The 27,431-nt window shown below is 45.2% G+C and overlaps 2 protein-coding genes across 4 annotated transcripts; both read left to right on the plus strand.

Moving 5' to 3' along the window:
* The first annotated feature begins 1,496 nt into the window (after positions 1 to 1,496).
* Positions 1,497 to 6,198, plus strand: LOC108937834 (high affinity immunoglobulin epsilon receptor subunit gamma-like). The gene is made up of 5 exons (XM_029255207.1): positions 1,497 to 1,785; positions 3,183 to 3,274; positions 3,410 to 3,457; positions 5,491 to 5,520; positions 5,840 to 6,198. Exons 1-5 carry the CDS (start codon positions 1,731 to 1,733, stop codon positions 5,903 to 5,905), a joined length of 291 nt encoding a protein of 96 aa, XP_029111040.1. The 5' UTR covers positions 1,497 to 1,730; the 3' UTR covers positions 5,906 to 6,198.
* A 2,353-nt stretch (positions 6,199 to 8,551) lies between these two features.
* LOC108937944 (nectin-4-like) lies at positions 8,552 to 26,868 on the plus strand. Of its 3 annotated transcripts, XM_018758181.2 has the most exons (11): positions 8,552 to 9,770; positions 15,781 to 15,975; positions 18,002 to 18,169; positions 18,436 to 18,714; positions 19,071 to 19,188; positions 21,915 to 22,066; positions 23,166 to 23,325; positions 23,494 to 23,569; positions 23,700 to 23,750; positions 24,062 to 24,271; positions 25,402 to 26,868. In XM_018758181.2, the coding sequence occupies exons 1-11, from the start codon at positions 9,695 to 9,697 to the stop codon at positions 25,783 to 25,785; spliced, it is 1,869 nt and encodes a 622-aa protein (XP_018613697.2). In that variant the 5' UTR covers positions 8,552 to 9,694; the 3' UTR covers positions 25,786 to 26,868. The 3 variants fall into 3 exon arrangements, with proteins under 3 accessions (XP_018613697.2, XP_018613698.2, XP_018613699.2); XM_018758182.2 differs by lacking the exon at positions 23,700 to 23,750; XM_018758183.2 differs by lacking the exons at positions 15,781 to 15,975; positions 18,002 to 18,169.
* The last annotated feature ends 563 nt before the right edge of the window (positions 26,869 to 27,431 follow it).

Genomic DNA, 27,431 nt, shown 5'->3' on the forward strand with positions numbered 1-27,431 from the left:
CCCATCTCTAGCTGTAGTACCTTTGAGCAGGGTACATACCTTCAAGTGCTCCAGTAAAATTGCCCAGCTGTATAAATGGGCAGCTTGGTATTGTGAGTCGCTTTGGAGAAAAGTGTCAGCTACACGAGCAAATGAACATTATGATGCGTAATAATCATTTTACTGTGGAGGTCAGTTTTGAGGACAGACGTAGCATCGAGCGTATGGGGAGGGATCCTATGGACATTGGCCACTTTTTACATTTCACATCACATTTTAGGAGCCATTTATACAGAAATCCAGATCATTTCAAAGATGTTCAGAAGTAAACGGTAAAATGCAGCCGCTTCCCTCTCCTTCGTCAATGTTACACTCATCTCCAGGCGGTGCAGGCGGGTCTGATTTCTTTTGGTCGCTTATGATCATGTGGACTTTACTTTGTGGTCATCCTTCCACCACCGGCACCTCCTCCTACTGGTCTCAACTGCCTTCTGTTCTTTGTCACAGAGCAAATCCAGTCACACTTTTCATGTATTTTAACCTCAAAGTGAAGGTGTGGACGACGATGGACAATGAAGGACGACGAAGGACGGGTTGTGTAATTGATGCATGAAGAAAAGTTCATACAGTTTGAGACACCTTGAAATAGCTGCTCTAAGGTGTTTTTACCCTGGGACAATCCTTGTCCTGTACGGTGTGTGTACACCTTGCTTTTATTTTATTATAGCATTTATTGCCCTAGAGGGGGCGTGGTGGCACAGTGGGTTTGGCCTGTGCCTGCTCTCTGGTGGATCTGGGGTTCGAGTCCCGCTTCGGGTGCCTTGTGATGGACCGGCGTCCCGTCCTGGGTGCGTCCCCTCCTCCTCCTCCTCCACCCCTCTGCCCTGCGTTAGGCTCCGGTTTGCCGCGACCTCCCCACCTGCTCGGTACAAGTGGTTTCAGTCAATGTGTGATTTAATGCCCTGCCGAATTTACTGCTGCACAAGACACTATTTTCATTGCACATGGACTTCTTCACCTTCTTCTCCCTCTCTTCTCCTTCACTTCCCCTTCTTCACCTTCTCTTCCCCTTCCCCTTCTTGTTCTTCTTCCCTCATTCATTTTGATCCATGGACTCCTGAGGGTCTCTCTGATGTCCCAAAGCTCTGCTGTTGTTCTTGGGGGGAACCAGGTAAAGCGATAACACAGAGAGGCCGAACGCGCGCTTGTGTGTCAGTGCTTCCAGGAAGTGGTTTGTTAGGGGCCCTCGACCCCCACCATGGCTTCAGCGAGTCACACCCGTGCTCTCCGTCCTCCACGCCAAAACTGAATCTCGCAAGTTTTCTTTTCGTTTCATTTCAGCCACAGTTTCTGTTCCACAAAAATTTTAGAGGCGCCACTAAATTCGGTTCATTCTGATTTCCTTCAGCTAAGGCCTGCACTTGTCTTTCATACCAAATATGTCTCAGAGTGACGTGTCCTTCCCCAGTTTGACGCGGTTGTACTCTTGTATAACAACAAAGAAAAACGTGCCCGTGTGCCCATCAGGCCTGCGCCTGCCACTCTTTGGTGTGCGAGGGAGGGCCGGCGTCAGGAAGTGGTCGGAGCCTGATGTTAAAACGGACACTGAGTGACCACATCCTGCTGCAGTTCCTGCACTTAAGCATCAGCGCGAGCAGCTCCTCCGACTCGGCGTCTCCGCGGCAGCGCCACACAACACCCGGCACCTGCGCCACCCCGCGCCCGCTGCTAGCCTTCGCGTCTCTCCGAAGATGAGCCGTCGCTCCATCCTCATCGTCATCCTGCTGCTGAACTTCAGCGGAACAGGTGAGAGCCCCGTTGCCTCCGCGGGGTCGCGCTCGGCCTCTCGCTCGTCGGCGTCGCAGGCGTACGTTCGTATGGCTGTAAAAGCGGGTGGCCCGATGGTAAAGAGGCCGCACTTGACTTGTCGAGTCCGGCGGTTTTGGCCGGAACGGGGATGGCGCTGGGGTGATGGAGCAAAGAGAAGAAGTGAGCTCTATGATGGGTGACAAAAGAAAACAGCAGACAAGAAAAGCAAAACACGCAGTTGGCGCGACAGGCGAGCCCAAGCAACGCGTAACCAAGACGGCGATCGACAGCGACGTTCGGCATGTCGAGCAGATTTGCTCAGTGAGAAAGCGAAAAAAAATCGACGCAATTTTCGGACAAATCGTTAAAGCGCAGCAATTTCGAGTGACTGGAGCAGGAAGAGTGTTTCGTGTTTCAAGGTGACCGAGTTACACGCAGGGATGAAGGAGAGGGCAACATTTCTTCTCGAAGGGCTCGCAAAGTGCCGGAAAACGTTTGCGCGCTTGACGTGATGTTAAGGTGGAAATGCAGGACGGAAGGGCAGGAGGTGGAAAACACAAAGCAAGGGGTACAGAAAACGAAGGAAAATCTACAATCCAGAACAACGGCGAGAAATGTTTTTTATTAGGAACCGAGAGCTCCTTGGAACGATCCGTGAAAAAGCTTTTCTTGAAATTAAACACCAAACGAAGCCAAAACGCTTTTGACTGAAAGGCACTAAAGCAGATTAACTACAATCATAATGAAAAAGTTTTAATGATTAAATGTGTTTCACACGGAGGTGTTTTAAGATCTTCGGCTACAATTTTTTGAAAAGGCAGGAAATGTGACTTGTCCCACATACTGCAAAAGGCCAAAATACCAATTCCATCTAAATATAGTAAAAAAGGATTTAGTCTGTGGAAGAAAAAAAAAAACACATGACGCAAACTGAAAGTGTCCTGATGCTCTTATAGTATACAAATACTGTATTTATTGCATATATTAATATAAATGTGTATTTGCATCAAAGTGCTTCTTTTGATTTTAAGACAGCCTTTGTTCTCAGAAAATGCTGGAAATAACTTTACATTCCAAAAAAAATTAAACATGACTCCAAAAAAAGTGAAATTGTGCACTTGAACAAGGCTCATTTTTAATTTTTTTTTTTTTTTTTTGTAATGGAAAAGCTGTGATTGAGTGTAGCTTGAAACCAGGTGACGAAACGATGGTTTATTTGAGAAGGAAATGATTGGCTGAGCAGTTTGAGAGCTTCAGTCACAAACACACATATGATTTGAACCCAAAGGCGCAATTTGCCAGTCAAGGGATGGACGTCATGATGGTGCTGCTGCTGATGACGACGTGATGAAGGGTGATGACCCTATACTCACATATATGCTTTTCTTGCGTAGACGCTCTAGAAGAGGCCGAGGTCTGCTACATCCTTGATGGGATTCTCTTTCTCTACGGCATTATCCTCACCGTCCTCTACTGCAGACTGAAGGTATCGCCTGTCCAGTGAACGCTGTCAGCCCCCCCACACCCCACGGCCCCAGGCCACACACACACACACACACACACGTCTGAGCTTCGCCACCCTCTCACTGCTGACTTGTATGTGTCACCATCTCTCGTACAGGTGAGGTCCTCATCAGGGAGCGTCGTCTGGCTCTCAGAAAGGCCAAAGGTGAGACATGAGCACAGTTTACATATGAACACCTGCACGTGTTTGTGTCAGTATTTACCTGCGTTTCTAAAGCTTTCATAAGATTTTTGAGGAAACGAATAAGAACCCCTGAAAAATGAGAAGCAGCACAAGGGTGAAAGAACAGGCAAACAAATATTTTTCTCTGTGTTTTCTAATCCACTTAAAGCTTCGCTCTGCTTTTGCGACCGTAAGGAGGTTTTCCTTAGAGGCTCAACCCCCAACAACGGAATGTGGGAAATATCTAAGCGGCACTGCTTGCTTCTTTTCCCTGAGAAAATAATTAATAGATTCATCCATAATACACACACACACACACACACACACACACACACACACACACTGAGTGAAACCACTTGTCCCAAGCGGGGTCGTGGCGAGCCGGAGCCTAACCCGGCAACACAGGGCGCAAGGCTGGAGGGGGGAGGGGACACACCCAGGATGGGACGCCAGTCCGACGCAAGGCACCCCAAGCGGGATTCGAACCCCAGACCCACCAGAGAGCAGGACCCGACCAAGCCCGCTGTGCCACCGCACCCCCTCATAAATAATAAATTCTTTTAAAAAATGGTACCATCTTGATAACTTAGTGGATCGTGGACTTACACTAGTCCTAGCTAGTGCTAGTGCTGTTTATTGCACCGCAGTTCACACTTCAGTTTGGAAAATTTCCATAATGCGCCGACCAAGCCAACTCATAGTACTTCGGGGGGGTGGGGGGCGATATATGTGGTTTCATCCCCATATGCAACTGCTGAGGGCACTGGGGGCAATACTGATGACAGAGGGCTGGACGCAACACAGTGTGGAAACCGGTTGCACTGGAGAAGACACACAGCCGACCGCCTGCCCTGCTTGCTGTGAAATATCAATCCCTTTCTGGTAAACGCTTCTCTCGTCCAGTTTGTTCTTTTGCGGTCACCCTCGGCCCTGTTCTACTTTGCCGTACAGCCCTTCGTTTTTTTTTTTTTCTTCTTCTTCTTCTTCTTCTTTCCCATTTCTCTGTGTGGTCAGCAGTTCCTCTTTCAAATAAAAAAAAAAACTAACCAGTTTCTCAGTTATTTATACACCTGCCTTTTTTTAACGAGGCAACATTAACTGAAACGTGGACAGCCGACCAGCGTACTTTAGCAAGTACCATCATTTGCAACCACAAGCGCTTGACCACACACACATGCTTAAGAACACCGCCCACAACTTGAGAGAATGTAACCGTAGGTGTACGGCAGCGCAAAATACACCTTCTCGCACTCCGAGCGTGTGACGGCGGCCAACGGATGTATGGAAGGAGGAAGAGTGTGATTGGAAAGTGCAGAGTTGAGTAGGATCCTTGATTGGAAACTGGGTTTTTGCTTCTCTGTGTAGACCCCTCCCCCTCACCTCACAAAACACACCAATTTGTCCTCTTCATTGTCTTCAGACACCTCTTCTTCCTCTTTCTTTCGTGTGGTCAGAAGCACTGGAGTCACTTCCCCAAAGTCCCTTCACTAACATAAGGCGTATCGCCGAAGGGGAAAAACGTACAGGAGAAGTTTACTGAAATAATTAAAAAGTATTTATAAGGCTGCATACTACGGTAATACTTTTACTTAAGGTCTCCATACTTGTGACTTAGGAAATACTAATAAATTTTACAATGATTTTAAAACCACTTGCTAATGGATTATGAGCTGAAACCTGCATGAGCAAACCATTCATGGTTAAAAATATTGATGTCTTTGAGGGATATCTTGTGAACAGTTAACAAGTTTTAGGACGTACTCTAATTTACTAATTAATAAATAACTATAAAGCAAAGTTGCAGCAATAGTAATACTTAATATACATTAGGTTCAATAAATGAAAAATAAAATCAGGGCAGTTTACTTTCTTCATATAACATGTCATTACACTGACATTTAATTATACTAACAAAATAAGAAAAGCTCTGTATCCAGAAACACTTTTTTTCATATTACAGCTTTTCTTCAGTGCCCTAATAAATTAATTTTATTAATTAAATTACTTTTCCACAGAAACAAGGTCACGAGGAGGGCGTGTACACCGTAAGATCAATTTCATTTTTACTACTTTTATTATTATTATTACTATTATTATTATAGTAATGATACTACTACTACTACTAATAATAATAATAATAATAACGATAATAATTATGCTAATAATTATAATAATTTGTTGTTGTTGTTATAATTAAAAATCATTGCTACTGTTACAACTGTGATTTTTGAGATCTATGTATATTTCATTGTCACACTTTGTAGCTTAGTAGTCCACTATGACTGAATCGTGATGGGCATCATAATGTTCAAACCCTGAGCCGGCTGTTGTTCACTGTCTCCTCCTTTTGTCTCTGGTGCTCAGGGATTAACCCCTCATGCCCAGGACACTTATGAGACCATCGACCTACAAAAGAAGGGCAATGTTTGACTGCGACATGGCGGGACACAATAAGTGTTGTATACGAAGACCTTACAGCTCTCTTTTGTGACACTTTTCTTTTGGACTTGTCACGCTATAAGAAACAATGCAGCACCCGTGCAGGACCCATGCAGGACTCAACAAATCACAGTAGTGCTGCTGCAATGTAACGTCTTTTCATCATTTGTTTCTCTGCTAATAGCAACAACTTTTATATGTACATTATTCTAATTGTGAGTTTACAGTTATTTTATTTGTACTTTTGTACATTTGTGCTAATGTTCGGGACATGCAGCACACACTCTAAAAACAATGGAAAAGAAGGTGGGAGACACATGGCAAAGTATTTCACGGGAACAAAGGATGGTGTTCACACCTGGCGCCATGGCAAGACTTCAAGACATGGAACATGGAAATTAGGATTAAGGGAATTAACCGCAATATCGTCTGTAAAATAAGTTTTGCTTTTATAAAGAGCAAATGAGTAGAAATATTTGGAAGGTGAACCGCGAGTTTCTCACTGTTCCAACAGCCTTACTTTCGTTCATTTTTAGGAAACCTTGCGATATTTTGCCTTGTTTGTGTGTGCATGCATATGTACATTAACTTTTTTTTGGGATTACACAGAGCGCAGGTTCCTGGCTAGTGTTGGTTCCAGGTTCAAATCCCAGCTCCAGCTATAATACACTTGATGAGGGTACATGCCTTGAATTTCTGCATTTCCAATGCCATGCTGTATTAAAAAAAAGAGGTAAATCTTTGTAATGTTCCTTTTGTAATATCGTAGCTCACCTTGAACAAAGGTGTCGGCTAGTTAAAGCTTTTTGTTATTATTGTTGTTGTTTACGCCAAGGTGTTATGCATATGATCCTTAACCGCTTTTCCAATGCAGACTCCTGGGTTGCACATTCAGGACCGTTTTGCCAAGAAACAGATTACATTTGAAATGTTACAACATACAAGCGTCCTTTCACGTATGAACCATGACTCATAGGCTCTAGAGACAACGACACACACAGCACAAACATGCATTGATATATTATAGAGCAGGGGTCTCCAACCTTTTAGTGAGTGAGGGCTCCCTGAAGGGATAAAAGAGTCTAGAGGGCTACTTGCTTGATATACTCAAAAAACATATACTTTCTTATAAATATAATAAATATAAACACAATGGTGTTTTTTTTTTTTATTTTCAGTTAAAGGGATAATGAAATATCTTGATATCCTGGCATAAAAAAAAAAATGTTAATGATTTCTCACAAGCTGTTTTAATTTTTTTTTTTTATTAAACAATCAATCCTGGAAAATATTCCGAGAAAATTTATTGAAATATGTACATTTATCTTTTTTTTTTTTTTCCACATTGCACTGAACACATTTCCCTACAGACTCATCACACTGGATGGAAAACCATTTGCACGAACCTAAGTCTTTCTCCAGTTGCTTTTTTACGTTCGCTGACATAGCAGTGACTCGTTTTGCGATCGCGTTCGCCCCGAGTTGAACATCGGAGAGCGCGGACATGATTTCATCTCCATTCTTGTGATCTTTAAACAGTGTGTTCGCTATCATAGTCATTTCTCCCGACAAGTTCACCATCCAAGGACGATTTTTTTGTGTTTTGTCAGAAAATGAGCAACCCTAATGAAGCCTTGGTTGCAGCCTGTGACTTCTTTAGCGGCTCTGGTAAAAAAAAAAAGATTGCTGCCTGCTTAATGTTACTTTCAACTCGTTAAAGTTTTATTTTTTTAAGTGATGTAGTTGGTGGATAACTGCTATTGAAGGTCTTGTGGAATCACTGTGGTGAAAATGTCTCTCCGCGGTTGTGCCTCTTGGACACCGCGATGCTAACCCCAGATGAGACACGATAGTCACATACACGACTTTTGCCTGTGACAAGATTTGTGAAGAGAAATTCTGTCTCTCACTCCTCGTTAAAGTAATAAGTAAAGTAATAAGTCTTTTTCTTTTTTTGTAGATTAATTAATTAATCCTTAATTAATCCTCCGTAATTAATCCTTTGTCATTTTTTTTGTTATAGTTGATTTCACCTTGTTTATACCGTCAGCTCGCTACCGCCTCAACTCGCCGAATGGCCTACGAGAAACGTACGCAGTACGTTAACAATAACGTGCGTAAACTTCTAAATATTTACTTTTTTTTAATGATGATTTTATTTGATGTTTTAATGTTATATGAAATGTTAACAGAGCACTTTTTCATTTTTTGTAAGTAGAATAAAAAACTAAAATCAATAATTAAAATTGAGCCTATAGAACGTGCTTGGCGGGCGACTCACGCACAGACTACGTGCGGGTTACCAGGCAGGTGCCGCGGGCACCATGTTGAAGACTCACTGCTATAGAGAGAAACAGAGGATGAAATTACTTGTCCGCCGACTGAATCGCTTGGCCTGCAGCCCATTACTAGAGTAAAGTACTGCGGTACCGTAAAGTACGGACCATGAGACGTCAGAATAGAATAGACACTTTTTTTTCGCAAACTGATAAGTGTTTGTGGCTGAAAATGCAAAAAGTGTCGGGTTTTTAACCACGGTACATGATGTGAATCATTGTCACAATGACTTAAGAGCTGCCGCGGTCGGTGTTCGTTCGCACCCGAATGGCGCATGCGCGATTCGAGTGCGAACGAACACCGACCGCGGCGGCTCTAAGACACCAATTGCTGGAGCTAACCGAGCAATAATCGTTACCCGATCGATCAATCAATCAATCAGCCCAAGAAGTCGATTCGATGGGTCCAGTGACAGAATAAGAAACGCAACTTTACCCGGCTTGAGATCTTTCGTGTTTGCAGCGTTATTAATACACCAGGCGCGTGCGGTAACGTATCATATCGATATATTATCATCAGCAGAATTAATACATTCGCAGTTATTAGTGCTGCCAACTGTACAAATACGACACACGTTTTTGTAGGAAAAAAAGTGCAGAAAAACGGTTTTCCAGTAACTTCCTTTCAGGGTTACTACGCTGTGACTGTCCCGACCGCTGTGTTCGAGGACGTAACCGGGTTCGAGACTCATCATGCTGGATCCCCGGGCTCCTGGAGCGGTGCGCTGGGCACCGATCGCATACTGTACTGTACCTTCCGTTTGAACTGCGGGGAACTTGCGTTCCGTCAGTTGTTAGAGTCGCTGCGTTGCAGTGGGAGGACCCCGGTTCGAATTCCACATGCTGGGGCAGTAAAAAAGAAAAGGGACAAAGAACAATATGAATCTCTCTCTCTACCCTTGATCCAGGTACTTACCCTGAATTGCCGCAGTTAAGAACGATCCAGCTGTAAAAGCCTGAGGTAAATCGGTGTAACTAAGCAGGTTAACACTGCAAGTCAGTCGCCGGCTGTGGAGACAAAAGGCTGAGCTAAATTTAAAAAAAATGAGAGCGCAACTTCGCGTGCGTTTGGCTCGAACACAAAGCTCAGCTTCACACACGCGACGCCCCGTCCTAGTAGTGCGCGCGCGGCTTTGCCGCCCACGTGCGGTGCTCGTGAGCCGTCCGTGACGCAGGTGGAAACTGGAAGGACAGGTAGGACAAGGAGGTACGAGGTAAGAGGTACTGCCAGCAGTGTGTTGGTGAAGTGTGTAGGAGGAAAGCCGCCGCCGCCAGAGCGTCCATCCGTCCATCGGCTGCTGGCGGCTGATCCTGCGGGGATCCAACGCGCGTGAAGTGGACCGAAGCTCAGGCTCGGTGTCACCGGATCAGCGGGGTGTCCGTCCTGTCGGTGGCGCTCCTGCTCCAGGACACATCTCCAGGACCCCCCCCCTGCCCCCGGCCTATGGATCCCTGGAAAGAGGCACCCGAGAAGTCCAGCTGTGGGGCGACATGGCTCACACTGCTGCTCTGTGCCTTCGGTAGGTAACACTGGAGAGCTGTCTGCATGCTGTGTGTGTGTGTGTGTGTGTGTGTGTGTGTGTGTGTTTGCACTATGGACGCTGGAAACTGTGTTCCAACCACATCAGTGGCAATGCTGTGAAAATAGGACACTTTCTCTATGGTCTGAGCGCTGTGTCAGTGTGAAAATCTGACCTCTTGACCTCTGAGGCCCTGCTGTTCTCCGGCCTTCCTCCATACACACTCTGTCAGCGCAGAAGGCACAGCAAAGTGTCACACAGATGCAGGTGACATACCCCCACTGTAACGCTTTTCGTGGCAAAATTCACAAACGTACAGAACAGTTTGGTCGTGCGGTATTTATATTACAGAGACTTTACCGTGGTAAACCGTGACTCATTCACATTAACTCTTGTCTCCAAAGGGAGGAACAGGATGTCTCAGGAAACATCACGGCAGAAGCGATACAGACACGTGACGCTTGAAGGCAGTCAGTTTGTCCCATATCATGGTATAAACCAATGTACATTACACCACAAATAGCTGCATGTAGAGTTTTTGAAATTATTAAACGCATCACATAGGACGTGTTTATGGAGCACATAGGGCGGCATCGTGGTATAGCGAGTAGCACTGCTTTCTCGCAGCGCCTTGGTGGTGTTAGAGAACGTGGGTTTGATCCCTGCTCAGTCTGTGTGGAGTTTGCATGTTCTCCCCGTGTCTGCGTGGGTTTCCTCCAGGTGCTCTGGTTTCCTCCCACAGTCCAAAGACATGCTGTTCAGGTTCCCCCATAGTGTGTGAGTGACAGAGAGAGTGTGTGTGTTCCACTGATGTATGGATGAGTGACCCAGTGTAAGTAGTGTACCTAGCAGTGTAAGTCACCTTGGTGAATAAGGTATGCGGACTAGTAACACTACATAGTATCCATTGTAAGTTGCTTTGGAGAAAAGAAAAGTGTTTGCTAAGTGAATGAATGTAACATTGGAGATCAGGGGAGAAGTGAGTCTAAAAGAAATGTGTTTTGAGACCCTTCTTGAATGTTGGAAGGGATTCAGCAGTTCTGAGTAACAGAGAGAGGGAATTCTAGCACATCGAAAACGAAAACCTTTCTGCTTTTGTGACCAACAGTAAAGGCATGTTTCTGGTAATGCACAGGTGTGGCCGGGACTAAATATGCATGTGATGTAACAATACACTAATTGGGCCAAGCAAGGTAAGTGAGTTTCCTGGTACCACAAACAACACTCATGAACTCCACGGACTGAGCCCGAGCCCCTGACGTGCAAAGTGGCAGGAAGAGCGTGAGCGACGCTCTCCGGAACATGCTACGTCCCGTCACTTTGGCACCGCTGGATTCTTATCCGGTTGGATAACGGAAAGTGTTTATTGCCGTTTCCGCAGTTCTTCACAATGGCGTTCTGTCACACTCGGTGATTTATCCGCAAGCCCTTTGTACATTGTGTGTGGCAGCATGTCATACAATACACCTAAGCTGTATCATCACCCCGAACCTGCGGCCTTCAGCAGTGTTAAATATCATTTTGGAGTCTTTCAGCAGGCTAGCATCTGCAGAGTTTCCAAGCAAGTTGGTGCGTAAGGGGGGGTGCGGTGGCACAGTCACCGGGTCCTGCTCTCAAGTAGGTCTGGGGTTCGACTCCCGCTTGGGGTGCCCTGCGACAGACTGGTGTCCCATCCTGGGTGTGTCCCCTCCACCTCCAACCTTACGCCCTGTGTTGCCGGGTAGGCTCTGGTTCCCCGCGACCCTGTATGGGACAAGCGGTTCAGAAAATGTGTGTGTGTTCATGTGTGTGAACATGTGTGTATGGGTGCTAGGGTTGTGCGTGAGTGCAGGCTGGGTGACGGAAGAAGCTGGTGCGCAAAGTGAAGTTGGGGCAGGTAAAACGGGTTGGTCAGCATAGCTGTCAGTGAGTGAGCGAGTCGCTCTCCACTAATCCGGGAGGCATCACCTCCCCAGAGCCGCGACTGACACGTCAAAGAAGGAGAAAGACAGGCTCGTGCTCACGAAGTACGCGCTTACGTGAGGAGTGAAAATAAGAGCAAACTGGTCGCAAAGGGCAACAGCAACCAGATAAACCACAGTAGAGTGCCATGAAGGGCTCAATGTGTGTGCATCTTGCGAACAGTGAAGGACTGTTTTTACAAGTAATATTTTGTTCTCTCAACAACATTTACAGTAATACCTCGCCCTACGTCGTTAATTGGTTCCAAACGGCGCGACTTAAGTCGAAAAATGACGGAAAACGAAATGAGCCCTAAAAAACTGATATAGACCCCCTATAAACCCCTAATAAGCATTCCCCTTAAGTGTATACACTTAAATTAATGCAAAAGAAAAAACAAAAAAAAAAAATTTAAAAAAGCAGGTAAATAGGACAATTTTTTTTTTTTTTTTATTGTTAAGCTTTTAATTGATTTTCTAGATTATATTATTTATATTTTATATAGGGGGCGCAGTGGGTTGGACCAGGTCCTGCTCTCCGGTGGGTCTGGGGTTCAAGTCCCGCTTGGGGTGCCTTGCGATGGACTGGCGTCCCGTCCTGGGTGTGTCTCCCTCCCCCTCCAGCCTTACACTCTGTGTTGCTGGGTTAGGCTCCGGCTCCTCGCGACCCTGCATGGGACAAGCGGTTCAGAAAATGTATGTGTGTGTATTTTATATAGTTTAATGTTTATTTTATTTGATTTTACACTCTTTTGTTGTTTTTAACAATTTTTAATATTTTTGGCTGACCGACGTAAAGTCGCGTCAGCCGACTGAAGACGGATTGCATTTTTCCATATATATTTAACAAAAAACCGACGTAAAGTTGAAATCGACGTAGGGCGAGGGATTCCTGGGATTACTGTATATTCTTTTATGCTTGGGGTTTAATCTTTTTACCCATCCTCGCAGCCTGATGTATTTCCTAAGAGTGCAGGTGCTGTGTTCTCACTCACTCAAAACGCGCCCATCCAGGAACTTGCTATTTCAGACTTGAACGGCTGCACGTGACGTTTCGTTTCAAAGGTGTGAAGTTCAGCTCTTTTTACTTTTCTCAGTGCTGGCTCTCAAGGTGTAGCATGTTCTCTGGAGGAAATTCACCATACGCACTGTCTGCAGTGCACCCTATGGGGTCATTGCAGGCGCAGAACACTCCCTCCGGAGCTTATCATGCAGACTTGTCAAAGTCCATCATCGTGTCGGGAGTATTCTTTTTTTTTTTTTTTTTTTTTTTTAACCGCTTTAGGTATTTGACGAGTCTCTTTACTGAATTGTTCAACTCCATTCTTTATTTCTGAATGCACCTAATGCACATACTGATGTTATAGTAGACTAAGCGTGTGTAGTCTACGGCAGAGTGTGTCCAGACATGAGACATTTGTCTTCACGTTTCAGTCATGCTGGTGGAATTGTTTACCTTATAGTTGTACTTGTTTGATTTTCGGTTCCTTATTGGTGCTGCGTTATTGTGAACGCCGAAGGTAAGATACCCGTCTGTCTCCTACAAGCACCGTTTGTGGTTTGCCGCCAGTTTGGCTGCATTCTCTCCCCAGCGCTTGGATGAGGACCTGTCGCCGCTCCGCGTCTTCGATAACAAATCGGGAGGTTCGGATCTTTCGTGATCTCTGGAAAACCTTGATGACTCTTTCAGGGTTTATTGACACTAGACTAGTTGTAGTTCAACCAGCAGATTCTTGGGAATACGTTTCCAGAAAATTTGATTGGGTGTTTACTCTGCCCTTGGGCGGTGGCCTTGAGACCAGTGCCGGTGAAGTGTTGTTGGCCTTCTTATCGAACTGCAGCCGTGCCAAGCCAGATGCATTTACATTACATTTATTGTTTATGTTCATTCTTCAAAGCGGCGCATTTCACAACAGGCAAAGAGTCGTAGGTACAGACGTGCAGTTATTAAACGCTTTGTCTCGTACCAGTGTTTTCGCTGCCACGCATTACGCGAGTAGCTGCATATTGACAGGAAAGACAAAGTTGATTGTGAGGGGCACTATGATGAACTCTTAGGAAATCAAGAGAGAAGTGGGTATGAAAGGCATGAGCTTTCATAGCCGTGTTGGTTGGTAGATAGATATACTTTATTGATCCAACAAGGGAAATTATGTTACAGCAGCAGAACACAAGTCTAAAACAACACTTGCAATATTAAAAAAAAAAAAAAAAAAAAATTTATATATATAAAAACATACAAAACAAGTGGAAAAATACAAGATAAAAATATAAGTATGTACAATTATATATACAGTTGGAAGAATAAAAGAATAAAAAGTATATTAAATAAATTAAAACAGTATGTAGTGCAACAGTATATAGTGCAAGTTGTTCAAAACGGTAATATAATCATTATGAAGTAGTAACAAAATGAACTAATAGTTTTGAATAGTTCATCTGTCACACAGAGGTGGGCTGTTATACAAAGTTATTGCGAATGGTAGGAATGATTTCCTGAACCGTTCTTTACGGCAGCGGAGCTGAATGAGTCTTTTAGAAAATGAGCTTCGCTGTCTCTGCAGTGTGCTGTGAAGTGGGTGGGATGGAGTGTCCATGATGCAGAGCAGTTTGTTCAGTGACCTCCTATTCCTCACCGACTCAAACGTCTCCATGTTCTGTCCAATGATGATACCGGCCTTACGGATGAGCTTGTTCACCCTGCCTGCATCTCTGGCATTGATGCCGCTCCCCCAGCAGACCACGGCAAAGTAGATGGTGCTCGCAACAGCAGACCGGTAGAAGATCTCCAGCATCTTGCTGCACACATTGAAAGATCTGAGCTTCCTCAGAAAATAGTCTGCTCATTCCCTTCTTGTACACAGCATCAGTGTGGTCCCTCCAGTTCAGACTGCTGTTCAAGTGGACACCTAAGTACTTGTATTTCTGAATAGTCTCAACCTCCTCCCCCAGGATCTTTATGGGTCTGACTGCAGTTCTTGTCTTTCTAAAGTCGACGACCATCTCCTTGGTCTTCCTGACATTTAGGAGCAGATGATTCCTGTTGCACCACTCCACAAAGTTATCCACCAGGTGCCTATACTCCAACTCCTGTCCATCTCTAATACACCCCACCAGTTGAAAAGGATTCAGCAGCTCCGAGGGATGGGGGGAGTTCACTTGACCGCATGAAAGCCAAAACCATGAGCCGGTGATAAGCTGGCCAGAATAAACAGTGTGTGATTCAACAGGAAATGTAAGAGTCAAGAATGTCACCCATGCGCAAGATTGCCCAATAGATGCCGCCTCAAAAACCATCTACGCCCTCTCGCTCCCACATCATTGCGCACCAGAGTTACACTGGCAGAATTTCTATTACACCGTTTCAGCGCGTTTACTTGGCCAGCTGAGTCACGAGAATTTAAAAAAGACGCAGGTGACGTGCTTTGATAGGACCGTCTTCAAGGGACGGAAGTCGGTCAAAGTGTTGTTATGAGCTCAAAATCTGAAGGGAACCTATATTTAGAAACGTTCTGCAAGACATCCTGTGGGGTCGCTCATAGCTCCTCACTGCCACGTTCTTTATATGCATTTCCCTCCCTGCTTCTGCTTCCACTAGTGGCCGTGACGCTCCTGCTGTGCTCCCCGGGCACTGAGATGAGATGTGGTGGCGGTGCTGACTTTGGCACAACTTGAGCTGTAACTTCTACTCTTCTCAGAGAAACTGTTCTTCCAGTTTACCCTGACATGCGGCAGAATTAATACCATGGCGTCTGGTACAGCGTGACGTAACTCGGAAGAAACTGCCGAAAACCGTGGCTTCTTAATTGAAATGACGCCACGGTAACGGATCGTCATAAACGCTGGACTTCCAGAGAAGTTTGGATGTTTCTTCGGTAAATCTTCAACATGTCCTCAGGTGTACAGCCTTTGCATCAAACATGTGAACAGACAGTCACTGCTGTATTGTCACTGCCCTCGTGTGCGTTTTTGGAATGTGCAGCATCTTGTCACGCTGGATATACACGTTACGCATTACACCAATGGTTTGATTGTCCCCCCCCCCTTTACTCCTATTTATTCTCATGCAGTGCCCAGGCTGTGGGCTGAGTTTTTGGAGCCCCCACCATCCCTTTCTCTGCACTCCTTAGCAGAGACGCAGACTCGACTGCCCTGTGTCTTTGTGGTGCAAGAGGGGCAGGTGGTGCAGGTGACCTGGACCAGGGAGCAATTGGACGGCACTAGAGACCAGGTCATCACTGCACACGGTACAGAGGGACGCACAGGTAGGACTCTCATCTGTTCTCCCTTTAGGAACCCGCTAGACTGACACTCATGTAGAACACACACACACACACACACACACACACACACACACACACACAAAAGTCTAACCGCTTGACCCAAGTGGGGTTGTGGAGGGAGGGGACACACCCAGGACAGGACACCAGTCCGTCGCAAGGCACTCCAAGCGGGACTCGAACCCCAGACCCACTGGAGAGCGGGACCCGGCCAAACCCGCTGCACCACCGCACCCCCTTTCACGTACAACCACACACAAATATTAATACTTCCTCATCTATCTGACGCTTTTCCAAAGTGACTTCCAGTGTTGGGTTTGTATATTAAGCAGCTAACAAAGACCAGATTTTTCGCTGAGCAGATTTAGAGTATGTGAGTTGATCAAGGGTACTGCCAAAACAGCTCTGTTGTTTGAGGCGATAACCCCCAACACTGCGCCCCCTGCTGCTATACGTAAAAAAGGTGCCACTCGGTGACTCGCGTACGTCTCCTTTGGCAGAGGCCGACCACCTTCGCCTTTCCTTGCCACCTTACGTAGATGGATCACTTTGATCGCTTTGCCTTGCTATTTTGCTTCCCCCCCCCCCCGCAAGAGCAGTGACAGCTTCACTATTGCTGAGGACTGTGAACACAAGAGGGCTTTTATTTTGCGGAGGAACAACACCCTCGCTTCTCAGTGCCATTTAGGATTCGCTGCAAAATGCAGCTCTGTTTCCTGCTCTTGCCCCCTGACAAAGTCCACGCGGTGCAGGCAGCTCTTGGCCGTTCTCTCTGCTGAGCTCAATGACGGCCTCAGCTTACTCGCACTCTGTTCCGGCAGTTTCCAATCACGTGTCCGCTTCTTTGCGTTTTATTGAAATTTAAATAACTAGTTGAAAATGACCAGCAGATTATGGGACCATCTGTTGGCATTCAAACCTTATTAATAATTAAGTGCTGGGTGGTGTTTTTGAAGCAGGTCCAAAATTCCTGCGGACGATATTTAGCAGGAGGTCCTTGCGTCGGCACATCACGCCATCGCTTGGGTGACTGATTCGCATACAGACATCCCTCGACTTACAAACGCTCTTAATCCGAAATTTCTTAGTATATCACCTCTTCGTACATAATTTTTGATTTATGGATCAAAAAAAATCAGTATAATGAGATTTTTACGAAGCCTATACAAAAAAAAAAAAAAGTCCTACGTCGCGTGAGTGAAACGGAAGTGAAGTGTTGTAATGCAGTTGTCGCGTCTGCATCCAGATCTCGCCGTCTCTTGGCGTTTTAAGAATGTGAGAGTACTGCATTAAGAGAGTGGGACATTATGGGAAGTGTATGAAATTCCACAGGAATTGTCAGTCGTATTGAGGGAGTTTTTTTAATTCAATGATTGTGGAGATGTTCAGCACAGGCTTTTTTTTTTTTTTAGATACGTTTGTGCATTTTAGCAGCAATGTGCAGTTTTATAAAGTTGTTAATAATAAATGGAAAGTGTTCAGTGGACCCCTGCTTGGTTTGTTGTTCATTCTGCGGAGAAGTGCTCAATTAAATAGAAAAGTGGGAATTACTTCAGAGCAGTTTCGGTCATCTTAACTGTTTTGTATTGTGCTGAAATCACAGGTTGGTAGTTTTATAGGTATTTTACAGTGTTCCAGTAGTATTTAGGAAAATTTCATTTGGGTTTTTTGACAGGATGAGAACGCATTATTGTTTTACCCTATGTAAAATAATGGGAGGTAGGCTTTTGATATCTGAGATATCAATATCCGCACCCTTTTCAGGAACATATTAATTTCGTAAATCATGGGAGACCTGTATTTTTACACATGTGTATATTTATGCCCATGTCTGTTTATCAGGCTTATATGTTAGGCGCTATTCTTTTGAAGGCCACGATGTTTGACATCCCAAACGCGACCCGAACCTGCGCAGGTGATTACTTACATCCAGGTGGCACCAAACAGAGGCGGGTTAACAACAAAGAAAGATGAACGACAGTGTGCAATGGTGCTCTTTTGTCTCGAGCAGAGTTTGGCCGGTTCTCAGGACGAGTGCGCTTTGAGGACAGCAACCCCCTGGGGAACGCCACCCTGGTCATCCTGAGCACAATGGTGTCCGATGAAGGGACGTACACCTGTCACATCTCAGCCTTCCCCTCGGGGAACTTTGAGAGGCAGATCTCACTCACAGTGTGGAGTGAGTCTCTCGCCAATTCCTGATTCTCTCTGTCATTAGCAGCACCGTCTGCTGTCTCTGGGGGATTCCTTCTTATTCAGAATGCTGGGAAATCATTCAGAATCTTGGTAAAAAAGGCTGGAACAGTTTTTCCTGTTGGCACTTTGTGATGCAATAATGAAGTATACTGATTTACGATAAAGTGCTGTTGTGGTTTTCATTAGTTTATTGCATTTCCACACTATAAAGTCTCATTATGGTCCAACTGTCCCCTTATACCCATGTAGCCAAACCCATCTCAGCTGTGGACCCGGTGGAGTTGGTGGAGGGACAGTCTCTCCGTGTGGCCGCCACCTGCCGCTCCCTGGCCCACCCCCTACCCGGCCTTTCTTGGGACACGAATCTGACGGGTCGGTCCCAGAACCGGAGCCCAAGCGGTGGTGCCACGTCCATCACCTTCTCGGTGGAACCTGTGCGCAGCATGAATGGGAAGCAGCTGGACTGCCTGGTATGGCACCCCTCGCTGCAGCAGCCCCACAGGATCCTTAACCGCCTTGTGGTACACTGTGAGTTCACATTCTGCTCTGAGTTTTTTTCTTCCTTTTACTGCCTCTTTTACTGTGACTTTCCCTTTTACCATTGATCTTCCTTCTGCTTGTTGTCCGTTAATTTTGATGGGAGCTACTTTTCTTCATGTCATGACACGTTCCTTGCCTTTTCTTTCTATATTCACATCACCCCCTAACCTCTTTTTGCCTTTGTCCATGCTCAGTGACTGCAGATGCTCCTCTCTGTTCCAGTGTACATTTCATTGCTGCAAAGTGCAGAGTGTTGTTTTTACCCCAGAGTACTGTTAGCATTGTGGATTTCCTATTATACTGTGGAGTGATTTTCCCACTGTTTTTTTTGCTTTTGGGGACAGACCCCCCTGAAGCCACGATCACCGGCTACGATGAGCATTGGTTTGTGGGACTGGAGCATGCTTCGCTCACATGCAAGAGCAACGGGAATCCAACACCGCAGAACTTCACGTGGAACAGGTATAGCTGTCCCACCACTTCAGCCTGTCTGTTTCCCTATTTTGTGTCTGTGCACTTTCACTAAAACCATAAACTTTAGACTCAGAAGCAAACTGACAAGGACCCAAAGTTGTATTTGAATTAATAACTGTGAACACTCAGGATTGCTCACAGTCACTCGTGCTCTTGTACATCCCTGTACATCACACTCGCACAGACTGTCCACGTAAACGGATTTTATTAATTCCGTCACACACAATTACTCGTTGTTAGGACTTCACACGCACATGGAGAAAATGAGAAAACTATGGAAAACGAGCTTTCTCCTTTGCTCTTTTCAGTGTAAAGTAATATCAGGGGTATCGCGTTGCCGCTTATTATAGAAAGACCCGGAGAGAGAGTGTGTTTCACATGACCGAAAGAGATGAAACGTAATCTTTAAGATAAACCTTAAAGAAATGGCAGAACACACACCAAAGCACAATGTCTGCACTATTAATTAATAGACAAAACACTCATGTCATTAAAGGATTGTTTTACGTTCCTCAAATTCCCCATTTGCAACGGCAACTATGAAAACATTACGTCATATACTATAGAGCACAGATTTGCAGTCTACACACATTTTCCATGAAATATTACAGTTTCATTTTACTAAGTAATATTATTAAATATGTCAAGTTTCACTCGGTATTTACTGCAGTTATTTTAAACTTATTATTATTAATCAAATAAAGCACCCAGTGAAGCGTAATTGCTTAAAACCATGGCTTGAACAAACGCCCTCTAGAAATCAGTTTTCTGCAGCTGCCTGAGTAAAGAAATCTGGGGAAAGTGCAAAAGCACAACTGAGAAGAAATGAATCCTCTGAAAGCCTATCGCGTTCCACCTAAGTGGGGGGATCCAACAGAGCACCAGGACAAAAGTGTGTGGAGGGACACTTGGGCAGCATCCACGACACTCTCAGGAATAAGTCAAAAGTAATTAAATTACTATTACATGGCCAAAATGAACATCTCAATGGCTTGGTTAGCCATTATGATCATGGTGTCAAAAGTGGGCTTAGAAGAAGGAGACTCTCACACACATTGTCTGAACCGTTGTCCCATATGGGGTCACGGGGAGCTGGAGCATAACCCAGCAACACAGGGCGAAAGGCTGGCGGGGGAGGGGAGACACCCAGGACGGGACGCCAGTCCATTGCAAGGCACCCCAAGCATAACTCGAACCCCAGACCCACCGGAGAGCAGAACCCGGTCCAACCCACTGTGCCACCGCACCCCCTAGGAACCTTACAGGGAAGTGCTAAAGAGGAACACCCGAAATGCATTTAATCAAATGTATGGTAAAATAAGTATAGAAATGCTGTCACTGTTACTCTGCTGTGACTCAATGATTCCGTTTGGCTGCTTTGCTCCGAAGCTGCTAGGGGTGACGTATGAGGCAAAGCAGTAGAACGTCACAAGTCACAAGCTGTGCCTCTAACCAGATGTTCCAGCAGTCAGTCAGTCAGTCAGTCATTCATTTCACCCACCGGTGAGCTCTAACTCCTGTGCTGGAGCACCAGATTACTACTGCTGCATTGCTTAGCCCACCATTTTACTCAAGAGCAATGTAAAATTTTACTTGTTCAGCTTTTACCATGTTTTTTCTGAAAAAACCCAGGCCATGAGATCTCATGTGACTTTAGGAAAACATTTCCGCCAAATGCAAAAAGTGAAAACTGTTTTTTCAAGAGGACTATGGCTGGGCCCCTTCTGAGACTGGAACCAGCACCCTTCAAGTTGCAAACCCCTCTCCTTAAACCCATATGGTTTCAACATGGGTTGCCGGCACAAAACCACATTAACACACATGATACCATGGTTTTTCCTGGGGATTTAATCAGGGCCGATCATAGGCCAGTTGAACCTGTTCGACCCAGGGGCCCTGCTCAATGCTGCTCGAAGAAATGGAAGTCCTGAAGCCAGTTCTTCATACTTTGGAAAGAATCTGAATATCCTGGAATCCCTTGCTTTAAATGCAAGAGCTACAGGACTTCTAAATATATACTTTTTTCTAAAATTTATCAAGTCACATTTTTGACGATGGCAGTGTCCGTAGCATCAGGGCAAAGGAGCTTTTCCACATTACGTTTATTCATTTAGTTGACACTTTTCTCCAAAGCAACTTAGAATTATTTACCAATTTATACAGCTGGGTAGTTTTACTGGAGCAATTTTAGGGTAAGTACCTTGCTCATGGGTACTACAATTGGAGATGAGATTCAAACCTGGGATCTTTGGATTCAAAGGCAAGAGCGCAAAGCAATATGCTACCCGCATTACCAGCAACTGGCCGCATTAAAACTAATCACCTCTTGCCTAAGGTCAAACCTGATCCAAGGGGGACCCAGCAGCCCTGCAATATTAGCCATAAAATGTGATGAATCAAAAAAACAAAACAAAATTTGAAGAGGTTGCAGAATAGAAACCAAGAACGATTTCTTCAGAATTACAGTGCAGTTGGGTTTCAGTATGTTTGATGCCAAAAAATAAGCTAATAAACACTGTTTACTCTTTTGTTCTTAATACAACATAACATAATAGCACGTATTGCCAGTCCCTAGTGTGAAATGCAACATGGTGCAAACTGTGCCCCACGGGTGCTAAGGTTGGCCCTCCATTAAAAAAATGTCCACAATGCCACCGCTGTAGGGTCAGTGGGGTCCAGGCACGGTATAAAGATTTGTCTTCGCCTTTTGTCAGGGACAACGGGATCCTGCCGGATGGAGTGCATGCGCAGGGCAATGTGTTGCATTTCAGCCGGCCCCTTCTCGACACCGATGCAGGCATCTATGAATGCACCGCCAGGAACAGTGTGGGGATGGCAAAGGACAGCCTGGTGATCAAACTGGCAAGTAAGGGACACCTTTACCGTACTAAAGCGTTCAGAGGGACGGTACTGTAGATGTCAGAGCAGCATGAAAGAGAACTGAACTTTATGGGTAGATACTATCCCATTGAAAGACATGTATATGTTCAGCTGAAGTATCCTTGGAGCACTGTTGGAGAATGGCAACACCCTGTTTTTTTTCCCTGGAAGGTACTTTTTTTTTTTTATTTTTTTTTTATTAATAGTTTAATTACACTCACACACACACACACACTTTCTGAACCACTTGTCCCGTATGGGGTCACGGGGAGCCGGAGCCTAACCCAGCAACACAGGGCAGAAGGCTAGAGGGGACACACCCAGGACAGGACACCAGTCCATGGCAAGGCACCCCAAGCAGGACTCCAACCCCAGACCAACCAGAGAGCAGGACCCACTCCAACCCACAGCACCACCACACCCCCTTAATTGCACTCCTTTCTGAGTTTTCTCAGAAACCAATGGGGCAGTAACACTGTTCAGTTATAGCATCATTTCATTTAGCCCCTGCTTTTCTCCAAAGAAACTTAGTGATCACACACACTTACTTATACAGCTGGGTAATTTTACTGGAGCGATTTAGGGGTGTATATACCTTGCTCAAGGGTACTACAGCCAGAGGTGAGGATCAAACCCATAACCTTTGGATCCTAAGGCAGTAGCTCTAACCACTACACTAACAGCTGCTGCCATCTCCTGAACAGTAGTTTTAAAATGAACATTTAAATAGGAACTCTTACGGCGGCACTTCACGGTGCACGCGCCCCTCTGTCTGGTTTCCAAAAACGCCGCTATTGTCGCATGACGTGTGTAATTCCATCTCCGCTGCTACGTTTACGGGGCCGTATTTGCCCCTTTGTGTGTGTCGTGCATAATTACAGCTTCTTTGCAGCGCAAAGCTGCTCCGAAGGAAACTCGATGTGTGCGCATTGTATGCGAGGCAGGATTTTGTACGAGCGATGTCCTTTGTGTCGCTGTGCTTTTTGTCTTCTGCCACCGGGAGCACAGAAGGACAAGTCGCCCCTGTGTGTGATGCCCTCTTGTGGCCATTGGTCTCAATGACAATCTGCTGTCCCCTGGTGCAGAGACGAGTCGAAGTGCATCTGTCCTTCAAAGCCCAGTGACCATCATATTGTGTGGGACTGCGGGGGCGCTGCTGATGATTACTGTGGTCTCCGTTGCCGTGGTGACATGCTACTACAGGCATAAAAAGAAGAAGCTGGAGACTGAGCTGAATGAAAAGACGTAAGTTGACCTGCTTGGAAAAGCTGTGTCCCCTGCGCCCACCTGGGACCATTTAACGTGAGATCAGGTTCATCTCTTCTGCACGGCTCCTGTTAGCATAAGTTAGAGGCAGACTACAACTCGTACTCCATCGCATTTGTGAGCGTCCCTACTTCACATTTCTTTTAGAGAGGAAATAGTCTCTCTGTCCAGACAGAACTCCGTGAGGAGACTCAACTCCATCAACTCCGACCCTCGCATACAGGTACTGTGATGCACGAACACAGTGACGCATGAGTGACGTCATGTTCGCACAGCATGCATACAGTCCGTGGGGGTGGGGGGGGGAGCAGTGTTACTCCTTCACACCTCTTTGCACTTCCTGTGCCCTTCAGATGGAGGAGAACATTCCTCTCCGACCAGAGAGCGCCCTGTCTTCTCACAGGGTATGGCTTTATAATAAAGACTAATTAAAAATGTTAATTTTCACTAAATGAACATATACCTTGAACTTAACACCTTTTTTTGGCTATAATCTATTCGTTGGTTTGGGATTTTGTGCCACAGCACTATTAGCACTACTCCTGATCTTATCTAGAATCATGTAGAAGCGGTAACAGGACTTTTTGTTTACTGCTCATGTTGTAACTGTTTTTCTACATTTCTACAGCCTAATCTGTCACAGTGATTATTTATTAGATGCCATATAAGCAGTTATGGGCCCAACTGAAGAACAACCTGAAATGGTTCCATACAGGACTTCTGCCGCCGAACAGACAGTTACTCGTCACAGACAGGATGGCGGCGCAGTAGAGCGGGAGAGTGCTATAATGCCACCCTTCAACCTACGCCATCCAACTCCTTGTGGCAGCGTGAGATGGAAAGGACATCAGATGTGGAGATGGACAGGGAGCAAAACCAGAGCAGGCAGAGAGCGGAGTCCTTGAGGAACCTCAAGACATCTCCGGTGAGTGAAATGCGAGCGGTGCAAAAGTACAGGTGTCCCTTCTTTAAGGAAGGCTCTGTAAAATTTGCATAACAAGATGTCAACAAACACTTTTGAGGAAATCCTTACAAGAGCAGAGATTTCAGCTCAAATGCGGTGACATAACACACACACACACACACACACACAATAGGCTACTCAGAGTCACCAGCTCACCTGAAACACGTGTTCAGACCGAGGGGGAAACCAGAACACGTAGGAGGAAACGCATGTGAACACGGGGAGCACGTACAAACTCCACTCCAGCTGCGTTGGATTCAAACCCACGTTTTAACCTGGAGCCCAGGAGCCACGAGGAACCCGCTGCACCCCCATGCCACATAAAAACACAAAAAAAGAACGAGACAAAAAGGAAAATAAGAATAAAATAAATTGTGTGGGCGAAAGGGGTAAAAATGATTTTGAACATGTGTCCCAAGCATGGATTTAAAGGTGTCCAGAGAACTTCTGATACAGCTACACTTTCTCTGTCTTTATAACACAAAGAAGAAATTTTGCATATTTTTGGGGAGGAAAAAAATTGATGAACCATTGCATTACCTGTTTTGCACTAATGCTCAGTGCATTACCTGTTTTCCCAGTTTAATTATTATTCATTATAAAATTATATCATGATTATTATAATTGAAGAGAAATTATTAAATACACACACACACATCTTCAGAGCCGCTTGTCCCATATGGGGTCACGGGGAACCGGAGCCTACCCGGCAACACAGGGCGTAAGGCCGGAGGGGGAGGGGACACACCCAGGACGGGACGCCAGTCCGTCGCAAGGTACCCCAAGCGGGACTCGAACCCCAGACCCACCGGACAGCAGGACTGTGGTCCAACCCACTGCGCCACCGCACCCCCCAATTATTAAATATTAATATTAAATTCTTTTCAAGAGAATTCTCTGTAGGAGGAGATTCCCAGGACCGAATTAGAATCATTATGCAAGGTGTAACATTCTGTCATTTACATGGTGACATCTTCATTCATTCCCTTGTCTCCTTTCCACATACCTCCAAATGTACCACTCACTTTTCCCTTTCCTTGTCTCTGACGCTGGTGTCCAACCCCTTTTCTTACCTTTTCCACTCTTTAAAGGTGGAGACCTGTGCTTCTGGACTTTGCAAACTGCAAGACATGGAGTCCAGAGACCAGTCATCTCTGAGAACCAGCGTTACTGAAGTCAGGGGATTACAGGGTCTGGAGTCCAAAAGCTGGCCATCCCCCTCAAGGAACAGTGTATCAGAGGGTGAGAGATCACAACCCTTGGATTCCCAAGCCTTGGGATCCCCAGGAAAGACCAAGGAGGACAGACAGGAGCACAGGTGGGAGGATGCTGAGGGAGAAGAGGAGGACAGCAAGACTAGCATCAGTGAGATCTCCCAGGCCATTTCAACATACTTCCACTGCAGTAACGGCATCTTCCAGCCCAAGCGCCATTCCAACGCGATCCTCATTGACCCCAGGGGTCAGATCATCTAGAATGAGAGCGACTAACTTCAGCTATACAACCTAAATGTGGAACTTCACCAACAGGCAACAGCGGAGGGGCAGCGGTCAATGAACATGGGCATCTGTGGCCACAAAGTTCATTTCTGAGCTTTGGAAGAACAATGTGGGCACTGTTTATGGCATCTTTCACCTAAGCTTTGTTTTGTGGACGTTGAGGCTAAACAAACAACATTACATTATCTGGTACTTGGATTGTGACATGAAGGTTGGGCAGTGCCCTGAGCTAAAGAACTCAGACTGATCCAGTAGAACACAAGTGCTCTGATAGAACATTGGAATAGAAAAGAAATCATAATAAAAATGGAACTGTCAAATAATTGTACTGTTTTATCAAAACAAGCATGGTTTTCGTGCCTCAAAAGGAATAACGGTCTTCCTGAAGGTCGGTGAAGTTGTGTGGTCGCCTGTCAGCGGTCTCCTCCAGGTGGTCACCGGGTGCATTCAGCTCTGAGAGCAGTGCTCCTGTCTTACCAGGGTACACGAAGACCACTTAAAAACTCACCTCTGCTGGCTTGTCCCGGTAATCTCCCAGCACTTTTTCAAGTAACTGAATTCGTGCCAGTTTTGCTGTGTTCCCTCTCCATGTCTATACACATATGACATACTGCACATGTATTTGTTCTCTTCCGTCAATAAAAGCTGTGGAGTGGATGGGAGTGACTGCTCACCAGTCACTCTTTTCCCTGTGTTATCATTACTTTTACTACATTTATTGGCTGTAGGACAATTTCTATATACGTTTGCTCATTTAATGTATTGTAAAAATGTATACTGAAACGTGTATTGCTCACTTACACTGATCCATTCATGTAGGAATGGATATTGGTTTGAAAAGAACCTCTTTTCAGCTGTTTACACTTTAACTGACCTTTTGAAGTATTCAAGGGGGTTTACAATGGAAGTACTACACAGTTTTCATATTATAAAACTTTTTTTTTTTTTTTTTTGGCAATTTAGATATCATGCAGTACCGTCCCAACAATTTTGTTTTCATTTCTGTGAAACGCATCAAAACTGTGACCATCACCTGTGTAAATTTGCATTTACAAATAAAGTACCTCCTGTGTTGTTTGGTTTTTACCTTCACATTTGCATGGTGTATTTCATTATTTTGACCTTTCTTCAGACCTGCTTTTCCTTTTGCATCTTCACATCCCCCAAACTATCACCAGTATAAATGTGACTTATAACATTGGAATCAAACTCTGCACATCTTTATACCATCAAAAAGTCTTAAAAGCTTGACTATTGATGGTGTAAATATTTAACTAAAAAATACAAATTAATACACTATCGGTAACCCACACACACTGTCTTAAGCCGCTTGTCCCAAGCAGGCTGCACTAAATTTAGAACATGTTAAGTGTGCAAGGTGGAATGCAATATGCGCTTTAAAAATATCACACAAACATCAGGTGTTCTAATTGAAACAAACAGACCAAAAATTTTTATCAGTTTGAATCAATTGCCTGAATGCTAACTGGAGCAAAAGTATTTGCAAGTTTGCTGTGGCCCACTTCTACACACTAGATGTATGGGTGAAACTGAGAAATTTGCAGAAATTTGTTTCCTATAATAGCTACACATTTTTTACGTATTTTCTTTGTCCAATGTGT

The sequence above is a fragment of the Scleropages formosus genome, chromosome 1 (assembly GCF_900964775.1).
Source record: "Scleropages formosus chromosome 1, fSclFor1.1, whole genome shotgun sequence".
NCBI classification, from domain to species: domain Eukaryota; kingdom Metazoa; phylum Chordata; class Actinopteri; order Osteoglossiformes; family Osteoglossidae; genus Scleropages; species Scleropages formosus.

Excerpts from the sequence above, each read along its gene's own strand:
- LOC108937834 (XM_029255207.1), top strand. The coding sequence starts at position 1,731 with ATGAGCCGTCGCTCCATCCTCATCGTCATCCTGCTGCTGAACTTCAGC. Across the intron at positions 1,786-3,182 it reads GCTGAACTTCAGCGGAACAG|ACGCTCTAGAAGAGGCCGAG; the intron begins GTGAGAGCCCCG and ends TTTCTTGCGTAG. Across the intron at positions 3,458-5,490 it reads GGCTCTCAGAAAGGCCAAAG|AAACAAGGTCACGAGGAGGG; the intron begins GTGAGACATGAG and ends ACTTTTCCACAG.
- LOC108937944 (XM_018758181.2), top strand. The coding sequence starts at position 9,695 with ATGGATCCCTGGAAAGAGGCACCCGAGAAGTCCAGCTGTGGGGCGACA. Across the intron at positions 15,976-18,001 it reads CGGTACAGAGGGACGCACAG|AGTTTGGCCGGTTCTCAGGA; the intron begins GTAGGACTCTCA and ends TGTCTCGAGCAG. Across the intron at positions 18,715-19,070 it reads TAACCGCCTTGTGGTACACT|ACCCCCCTGAAGCCACGATC; the intron begins GTGAGTTCACAT and ends TTTTGGGGACAG.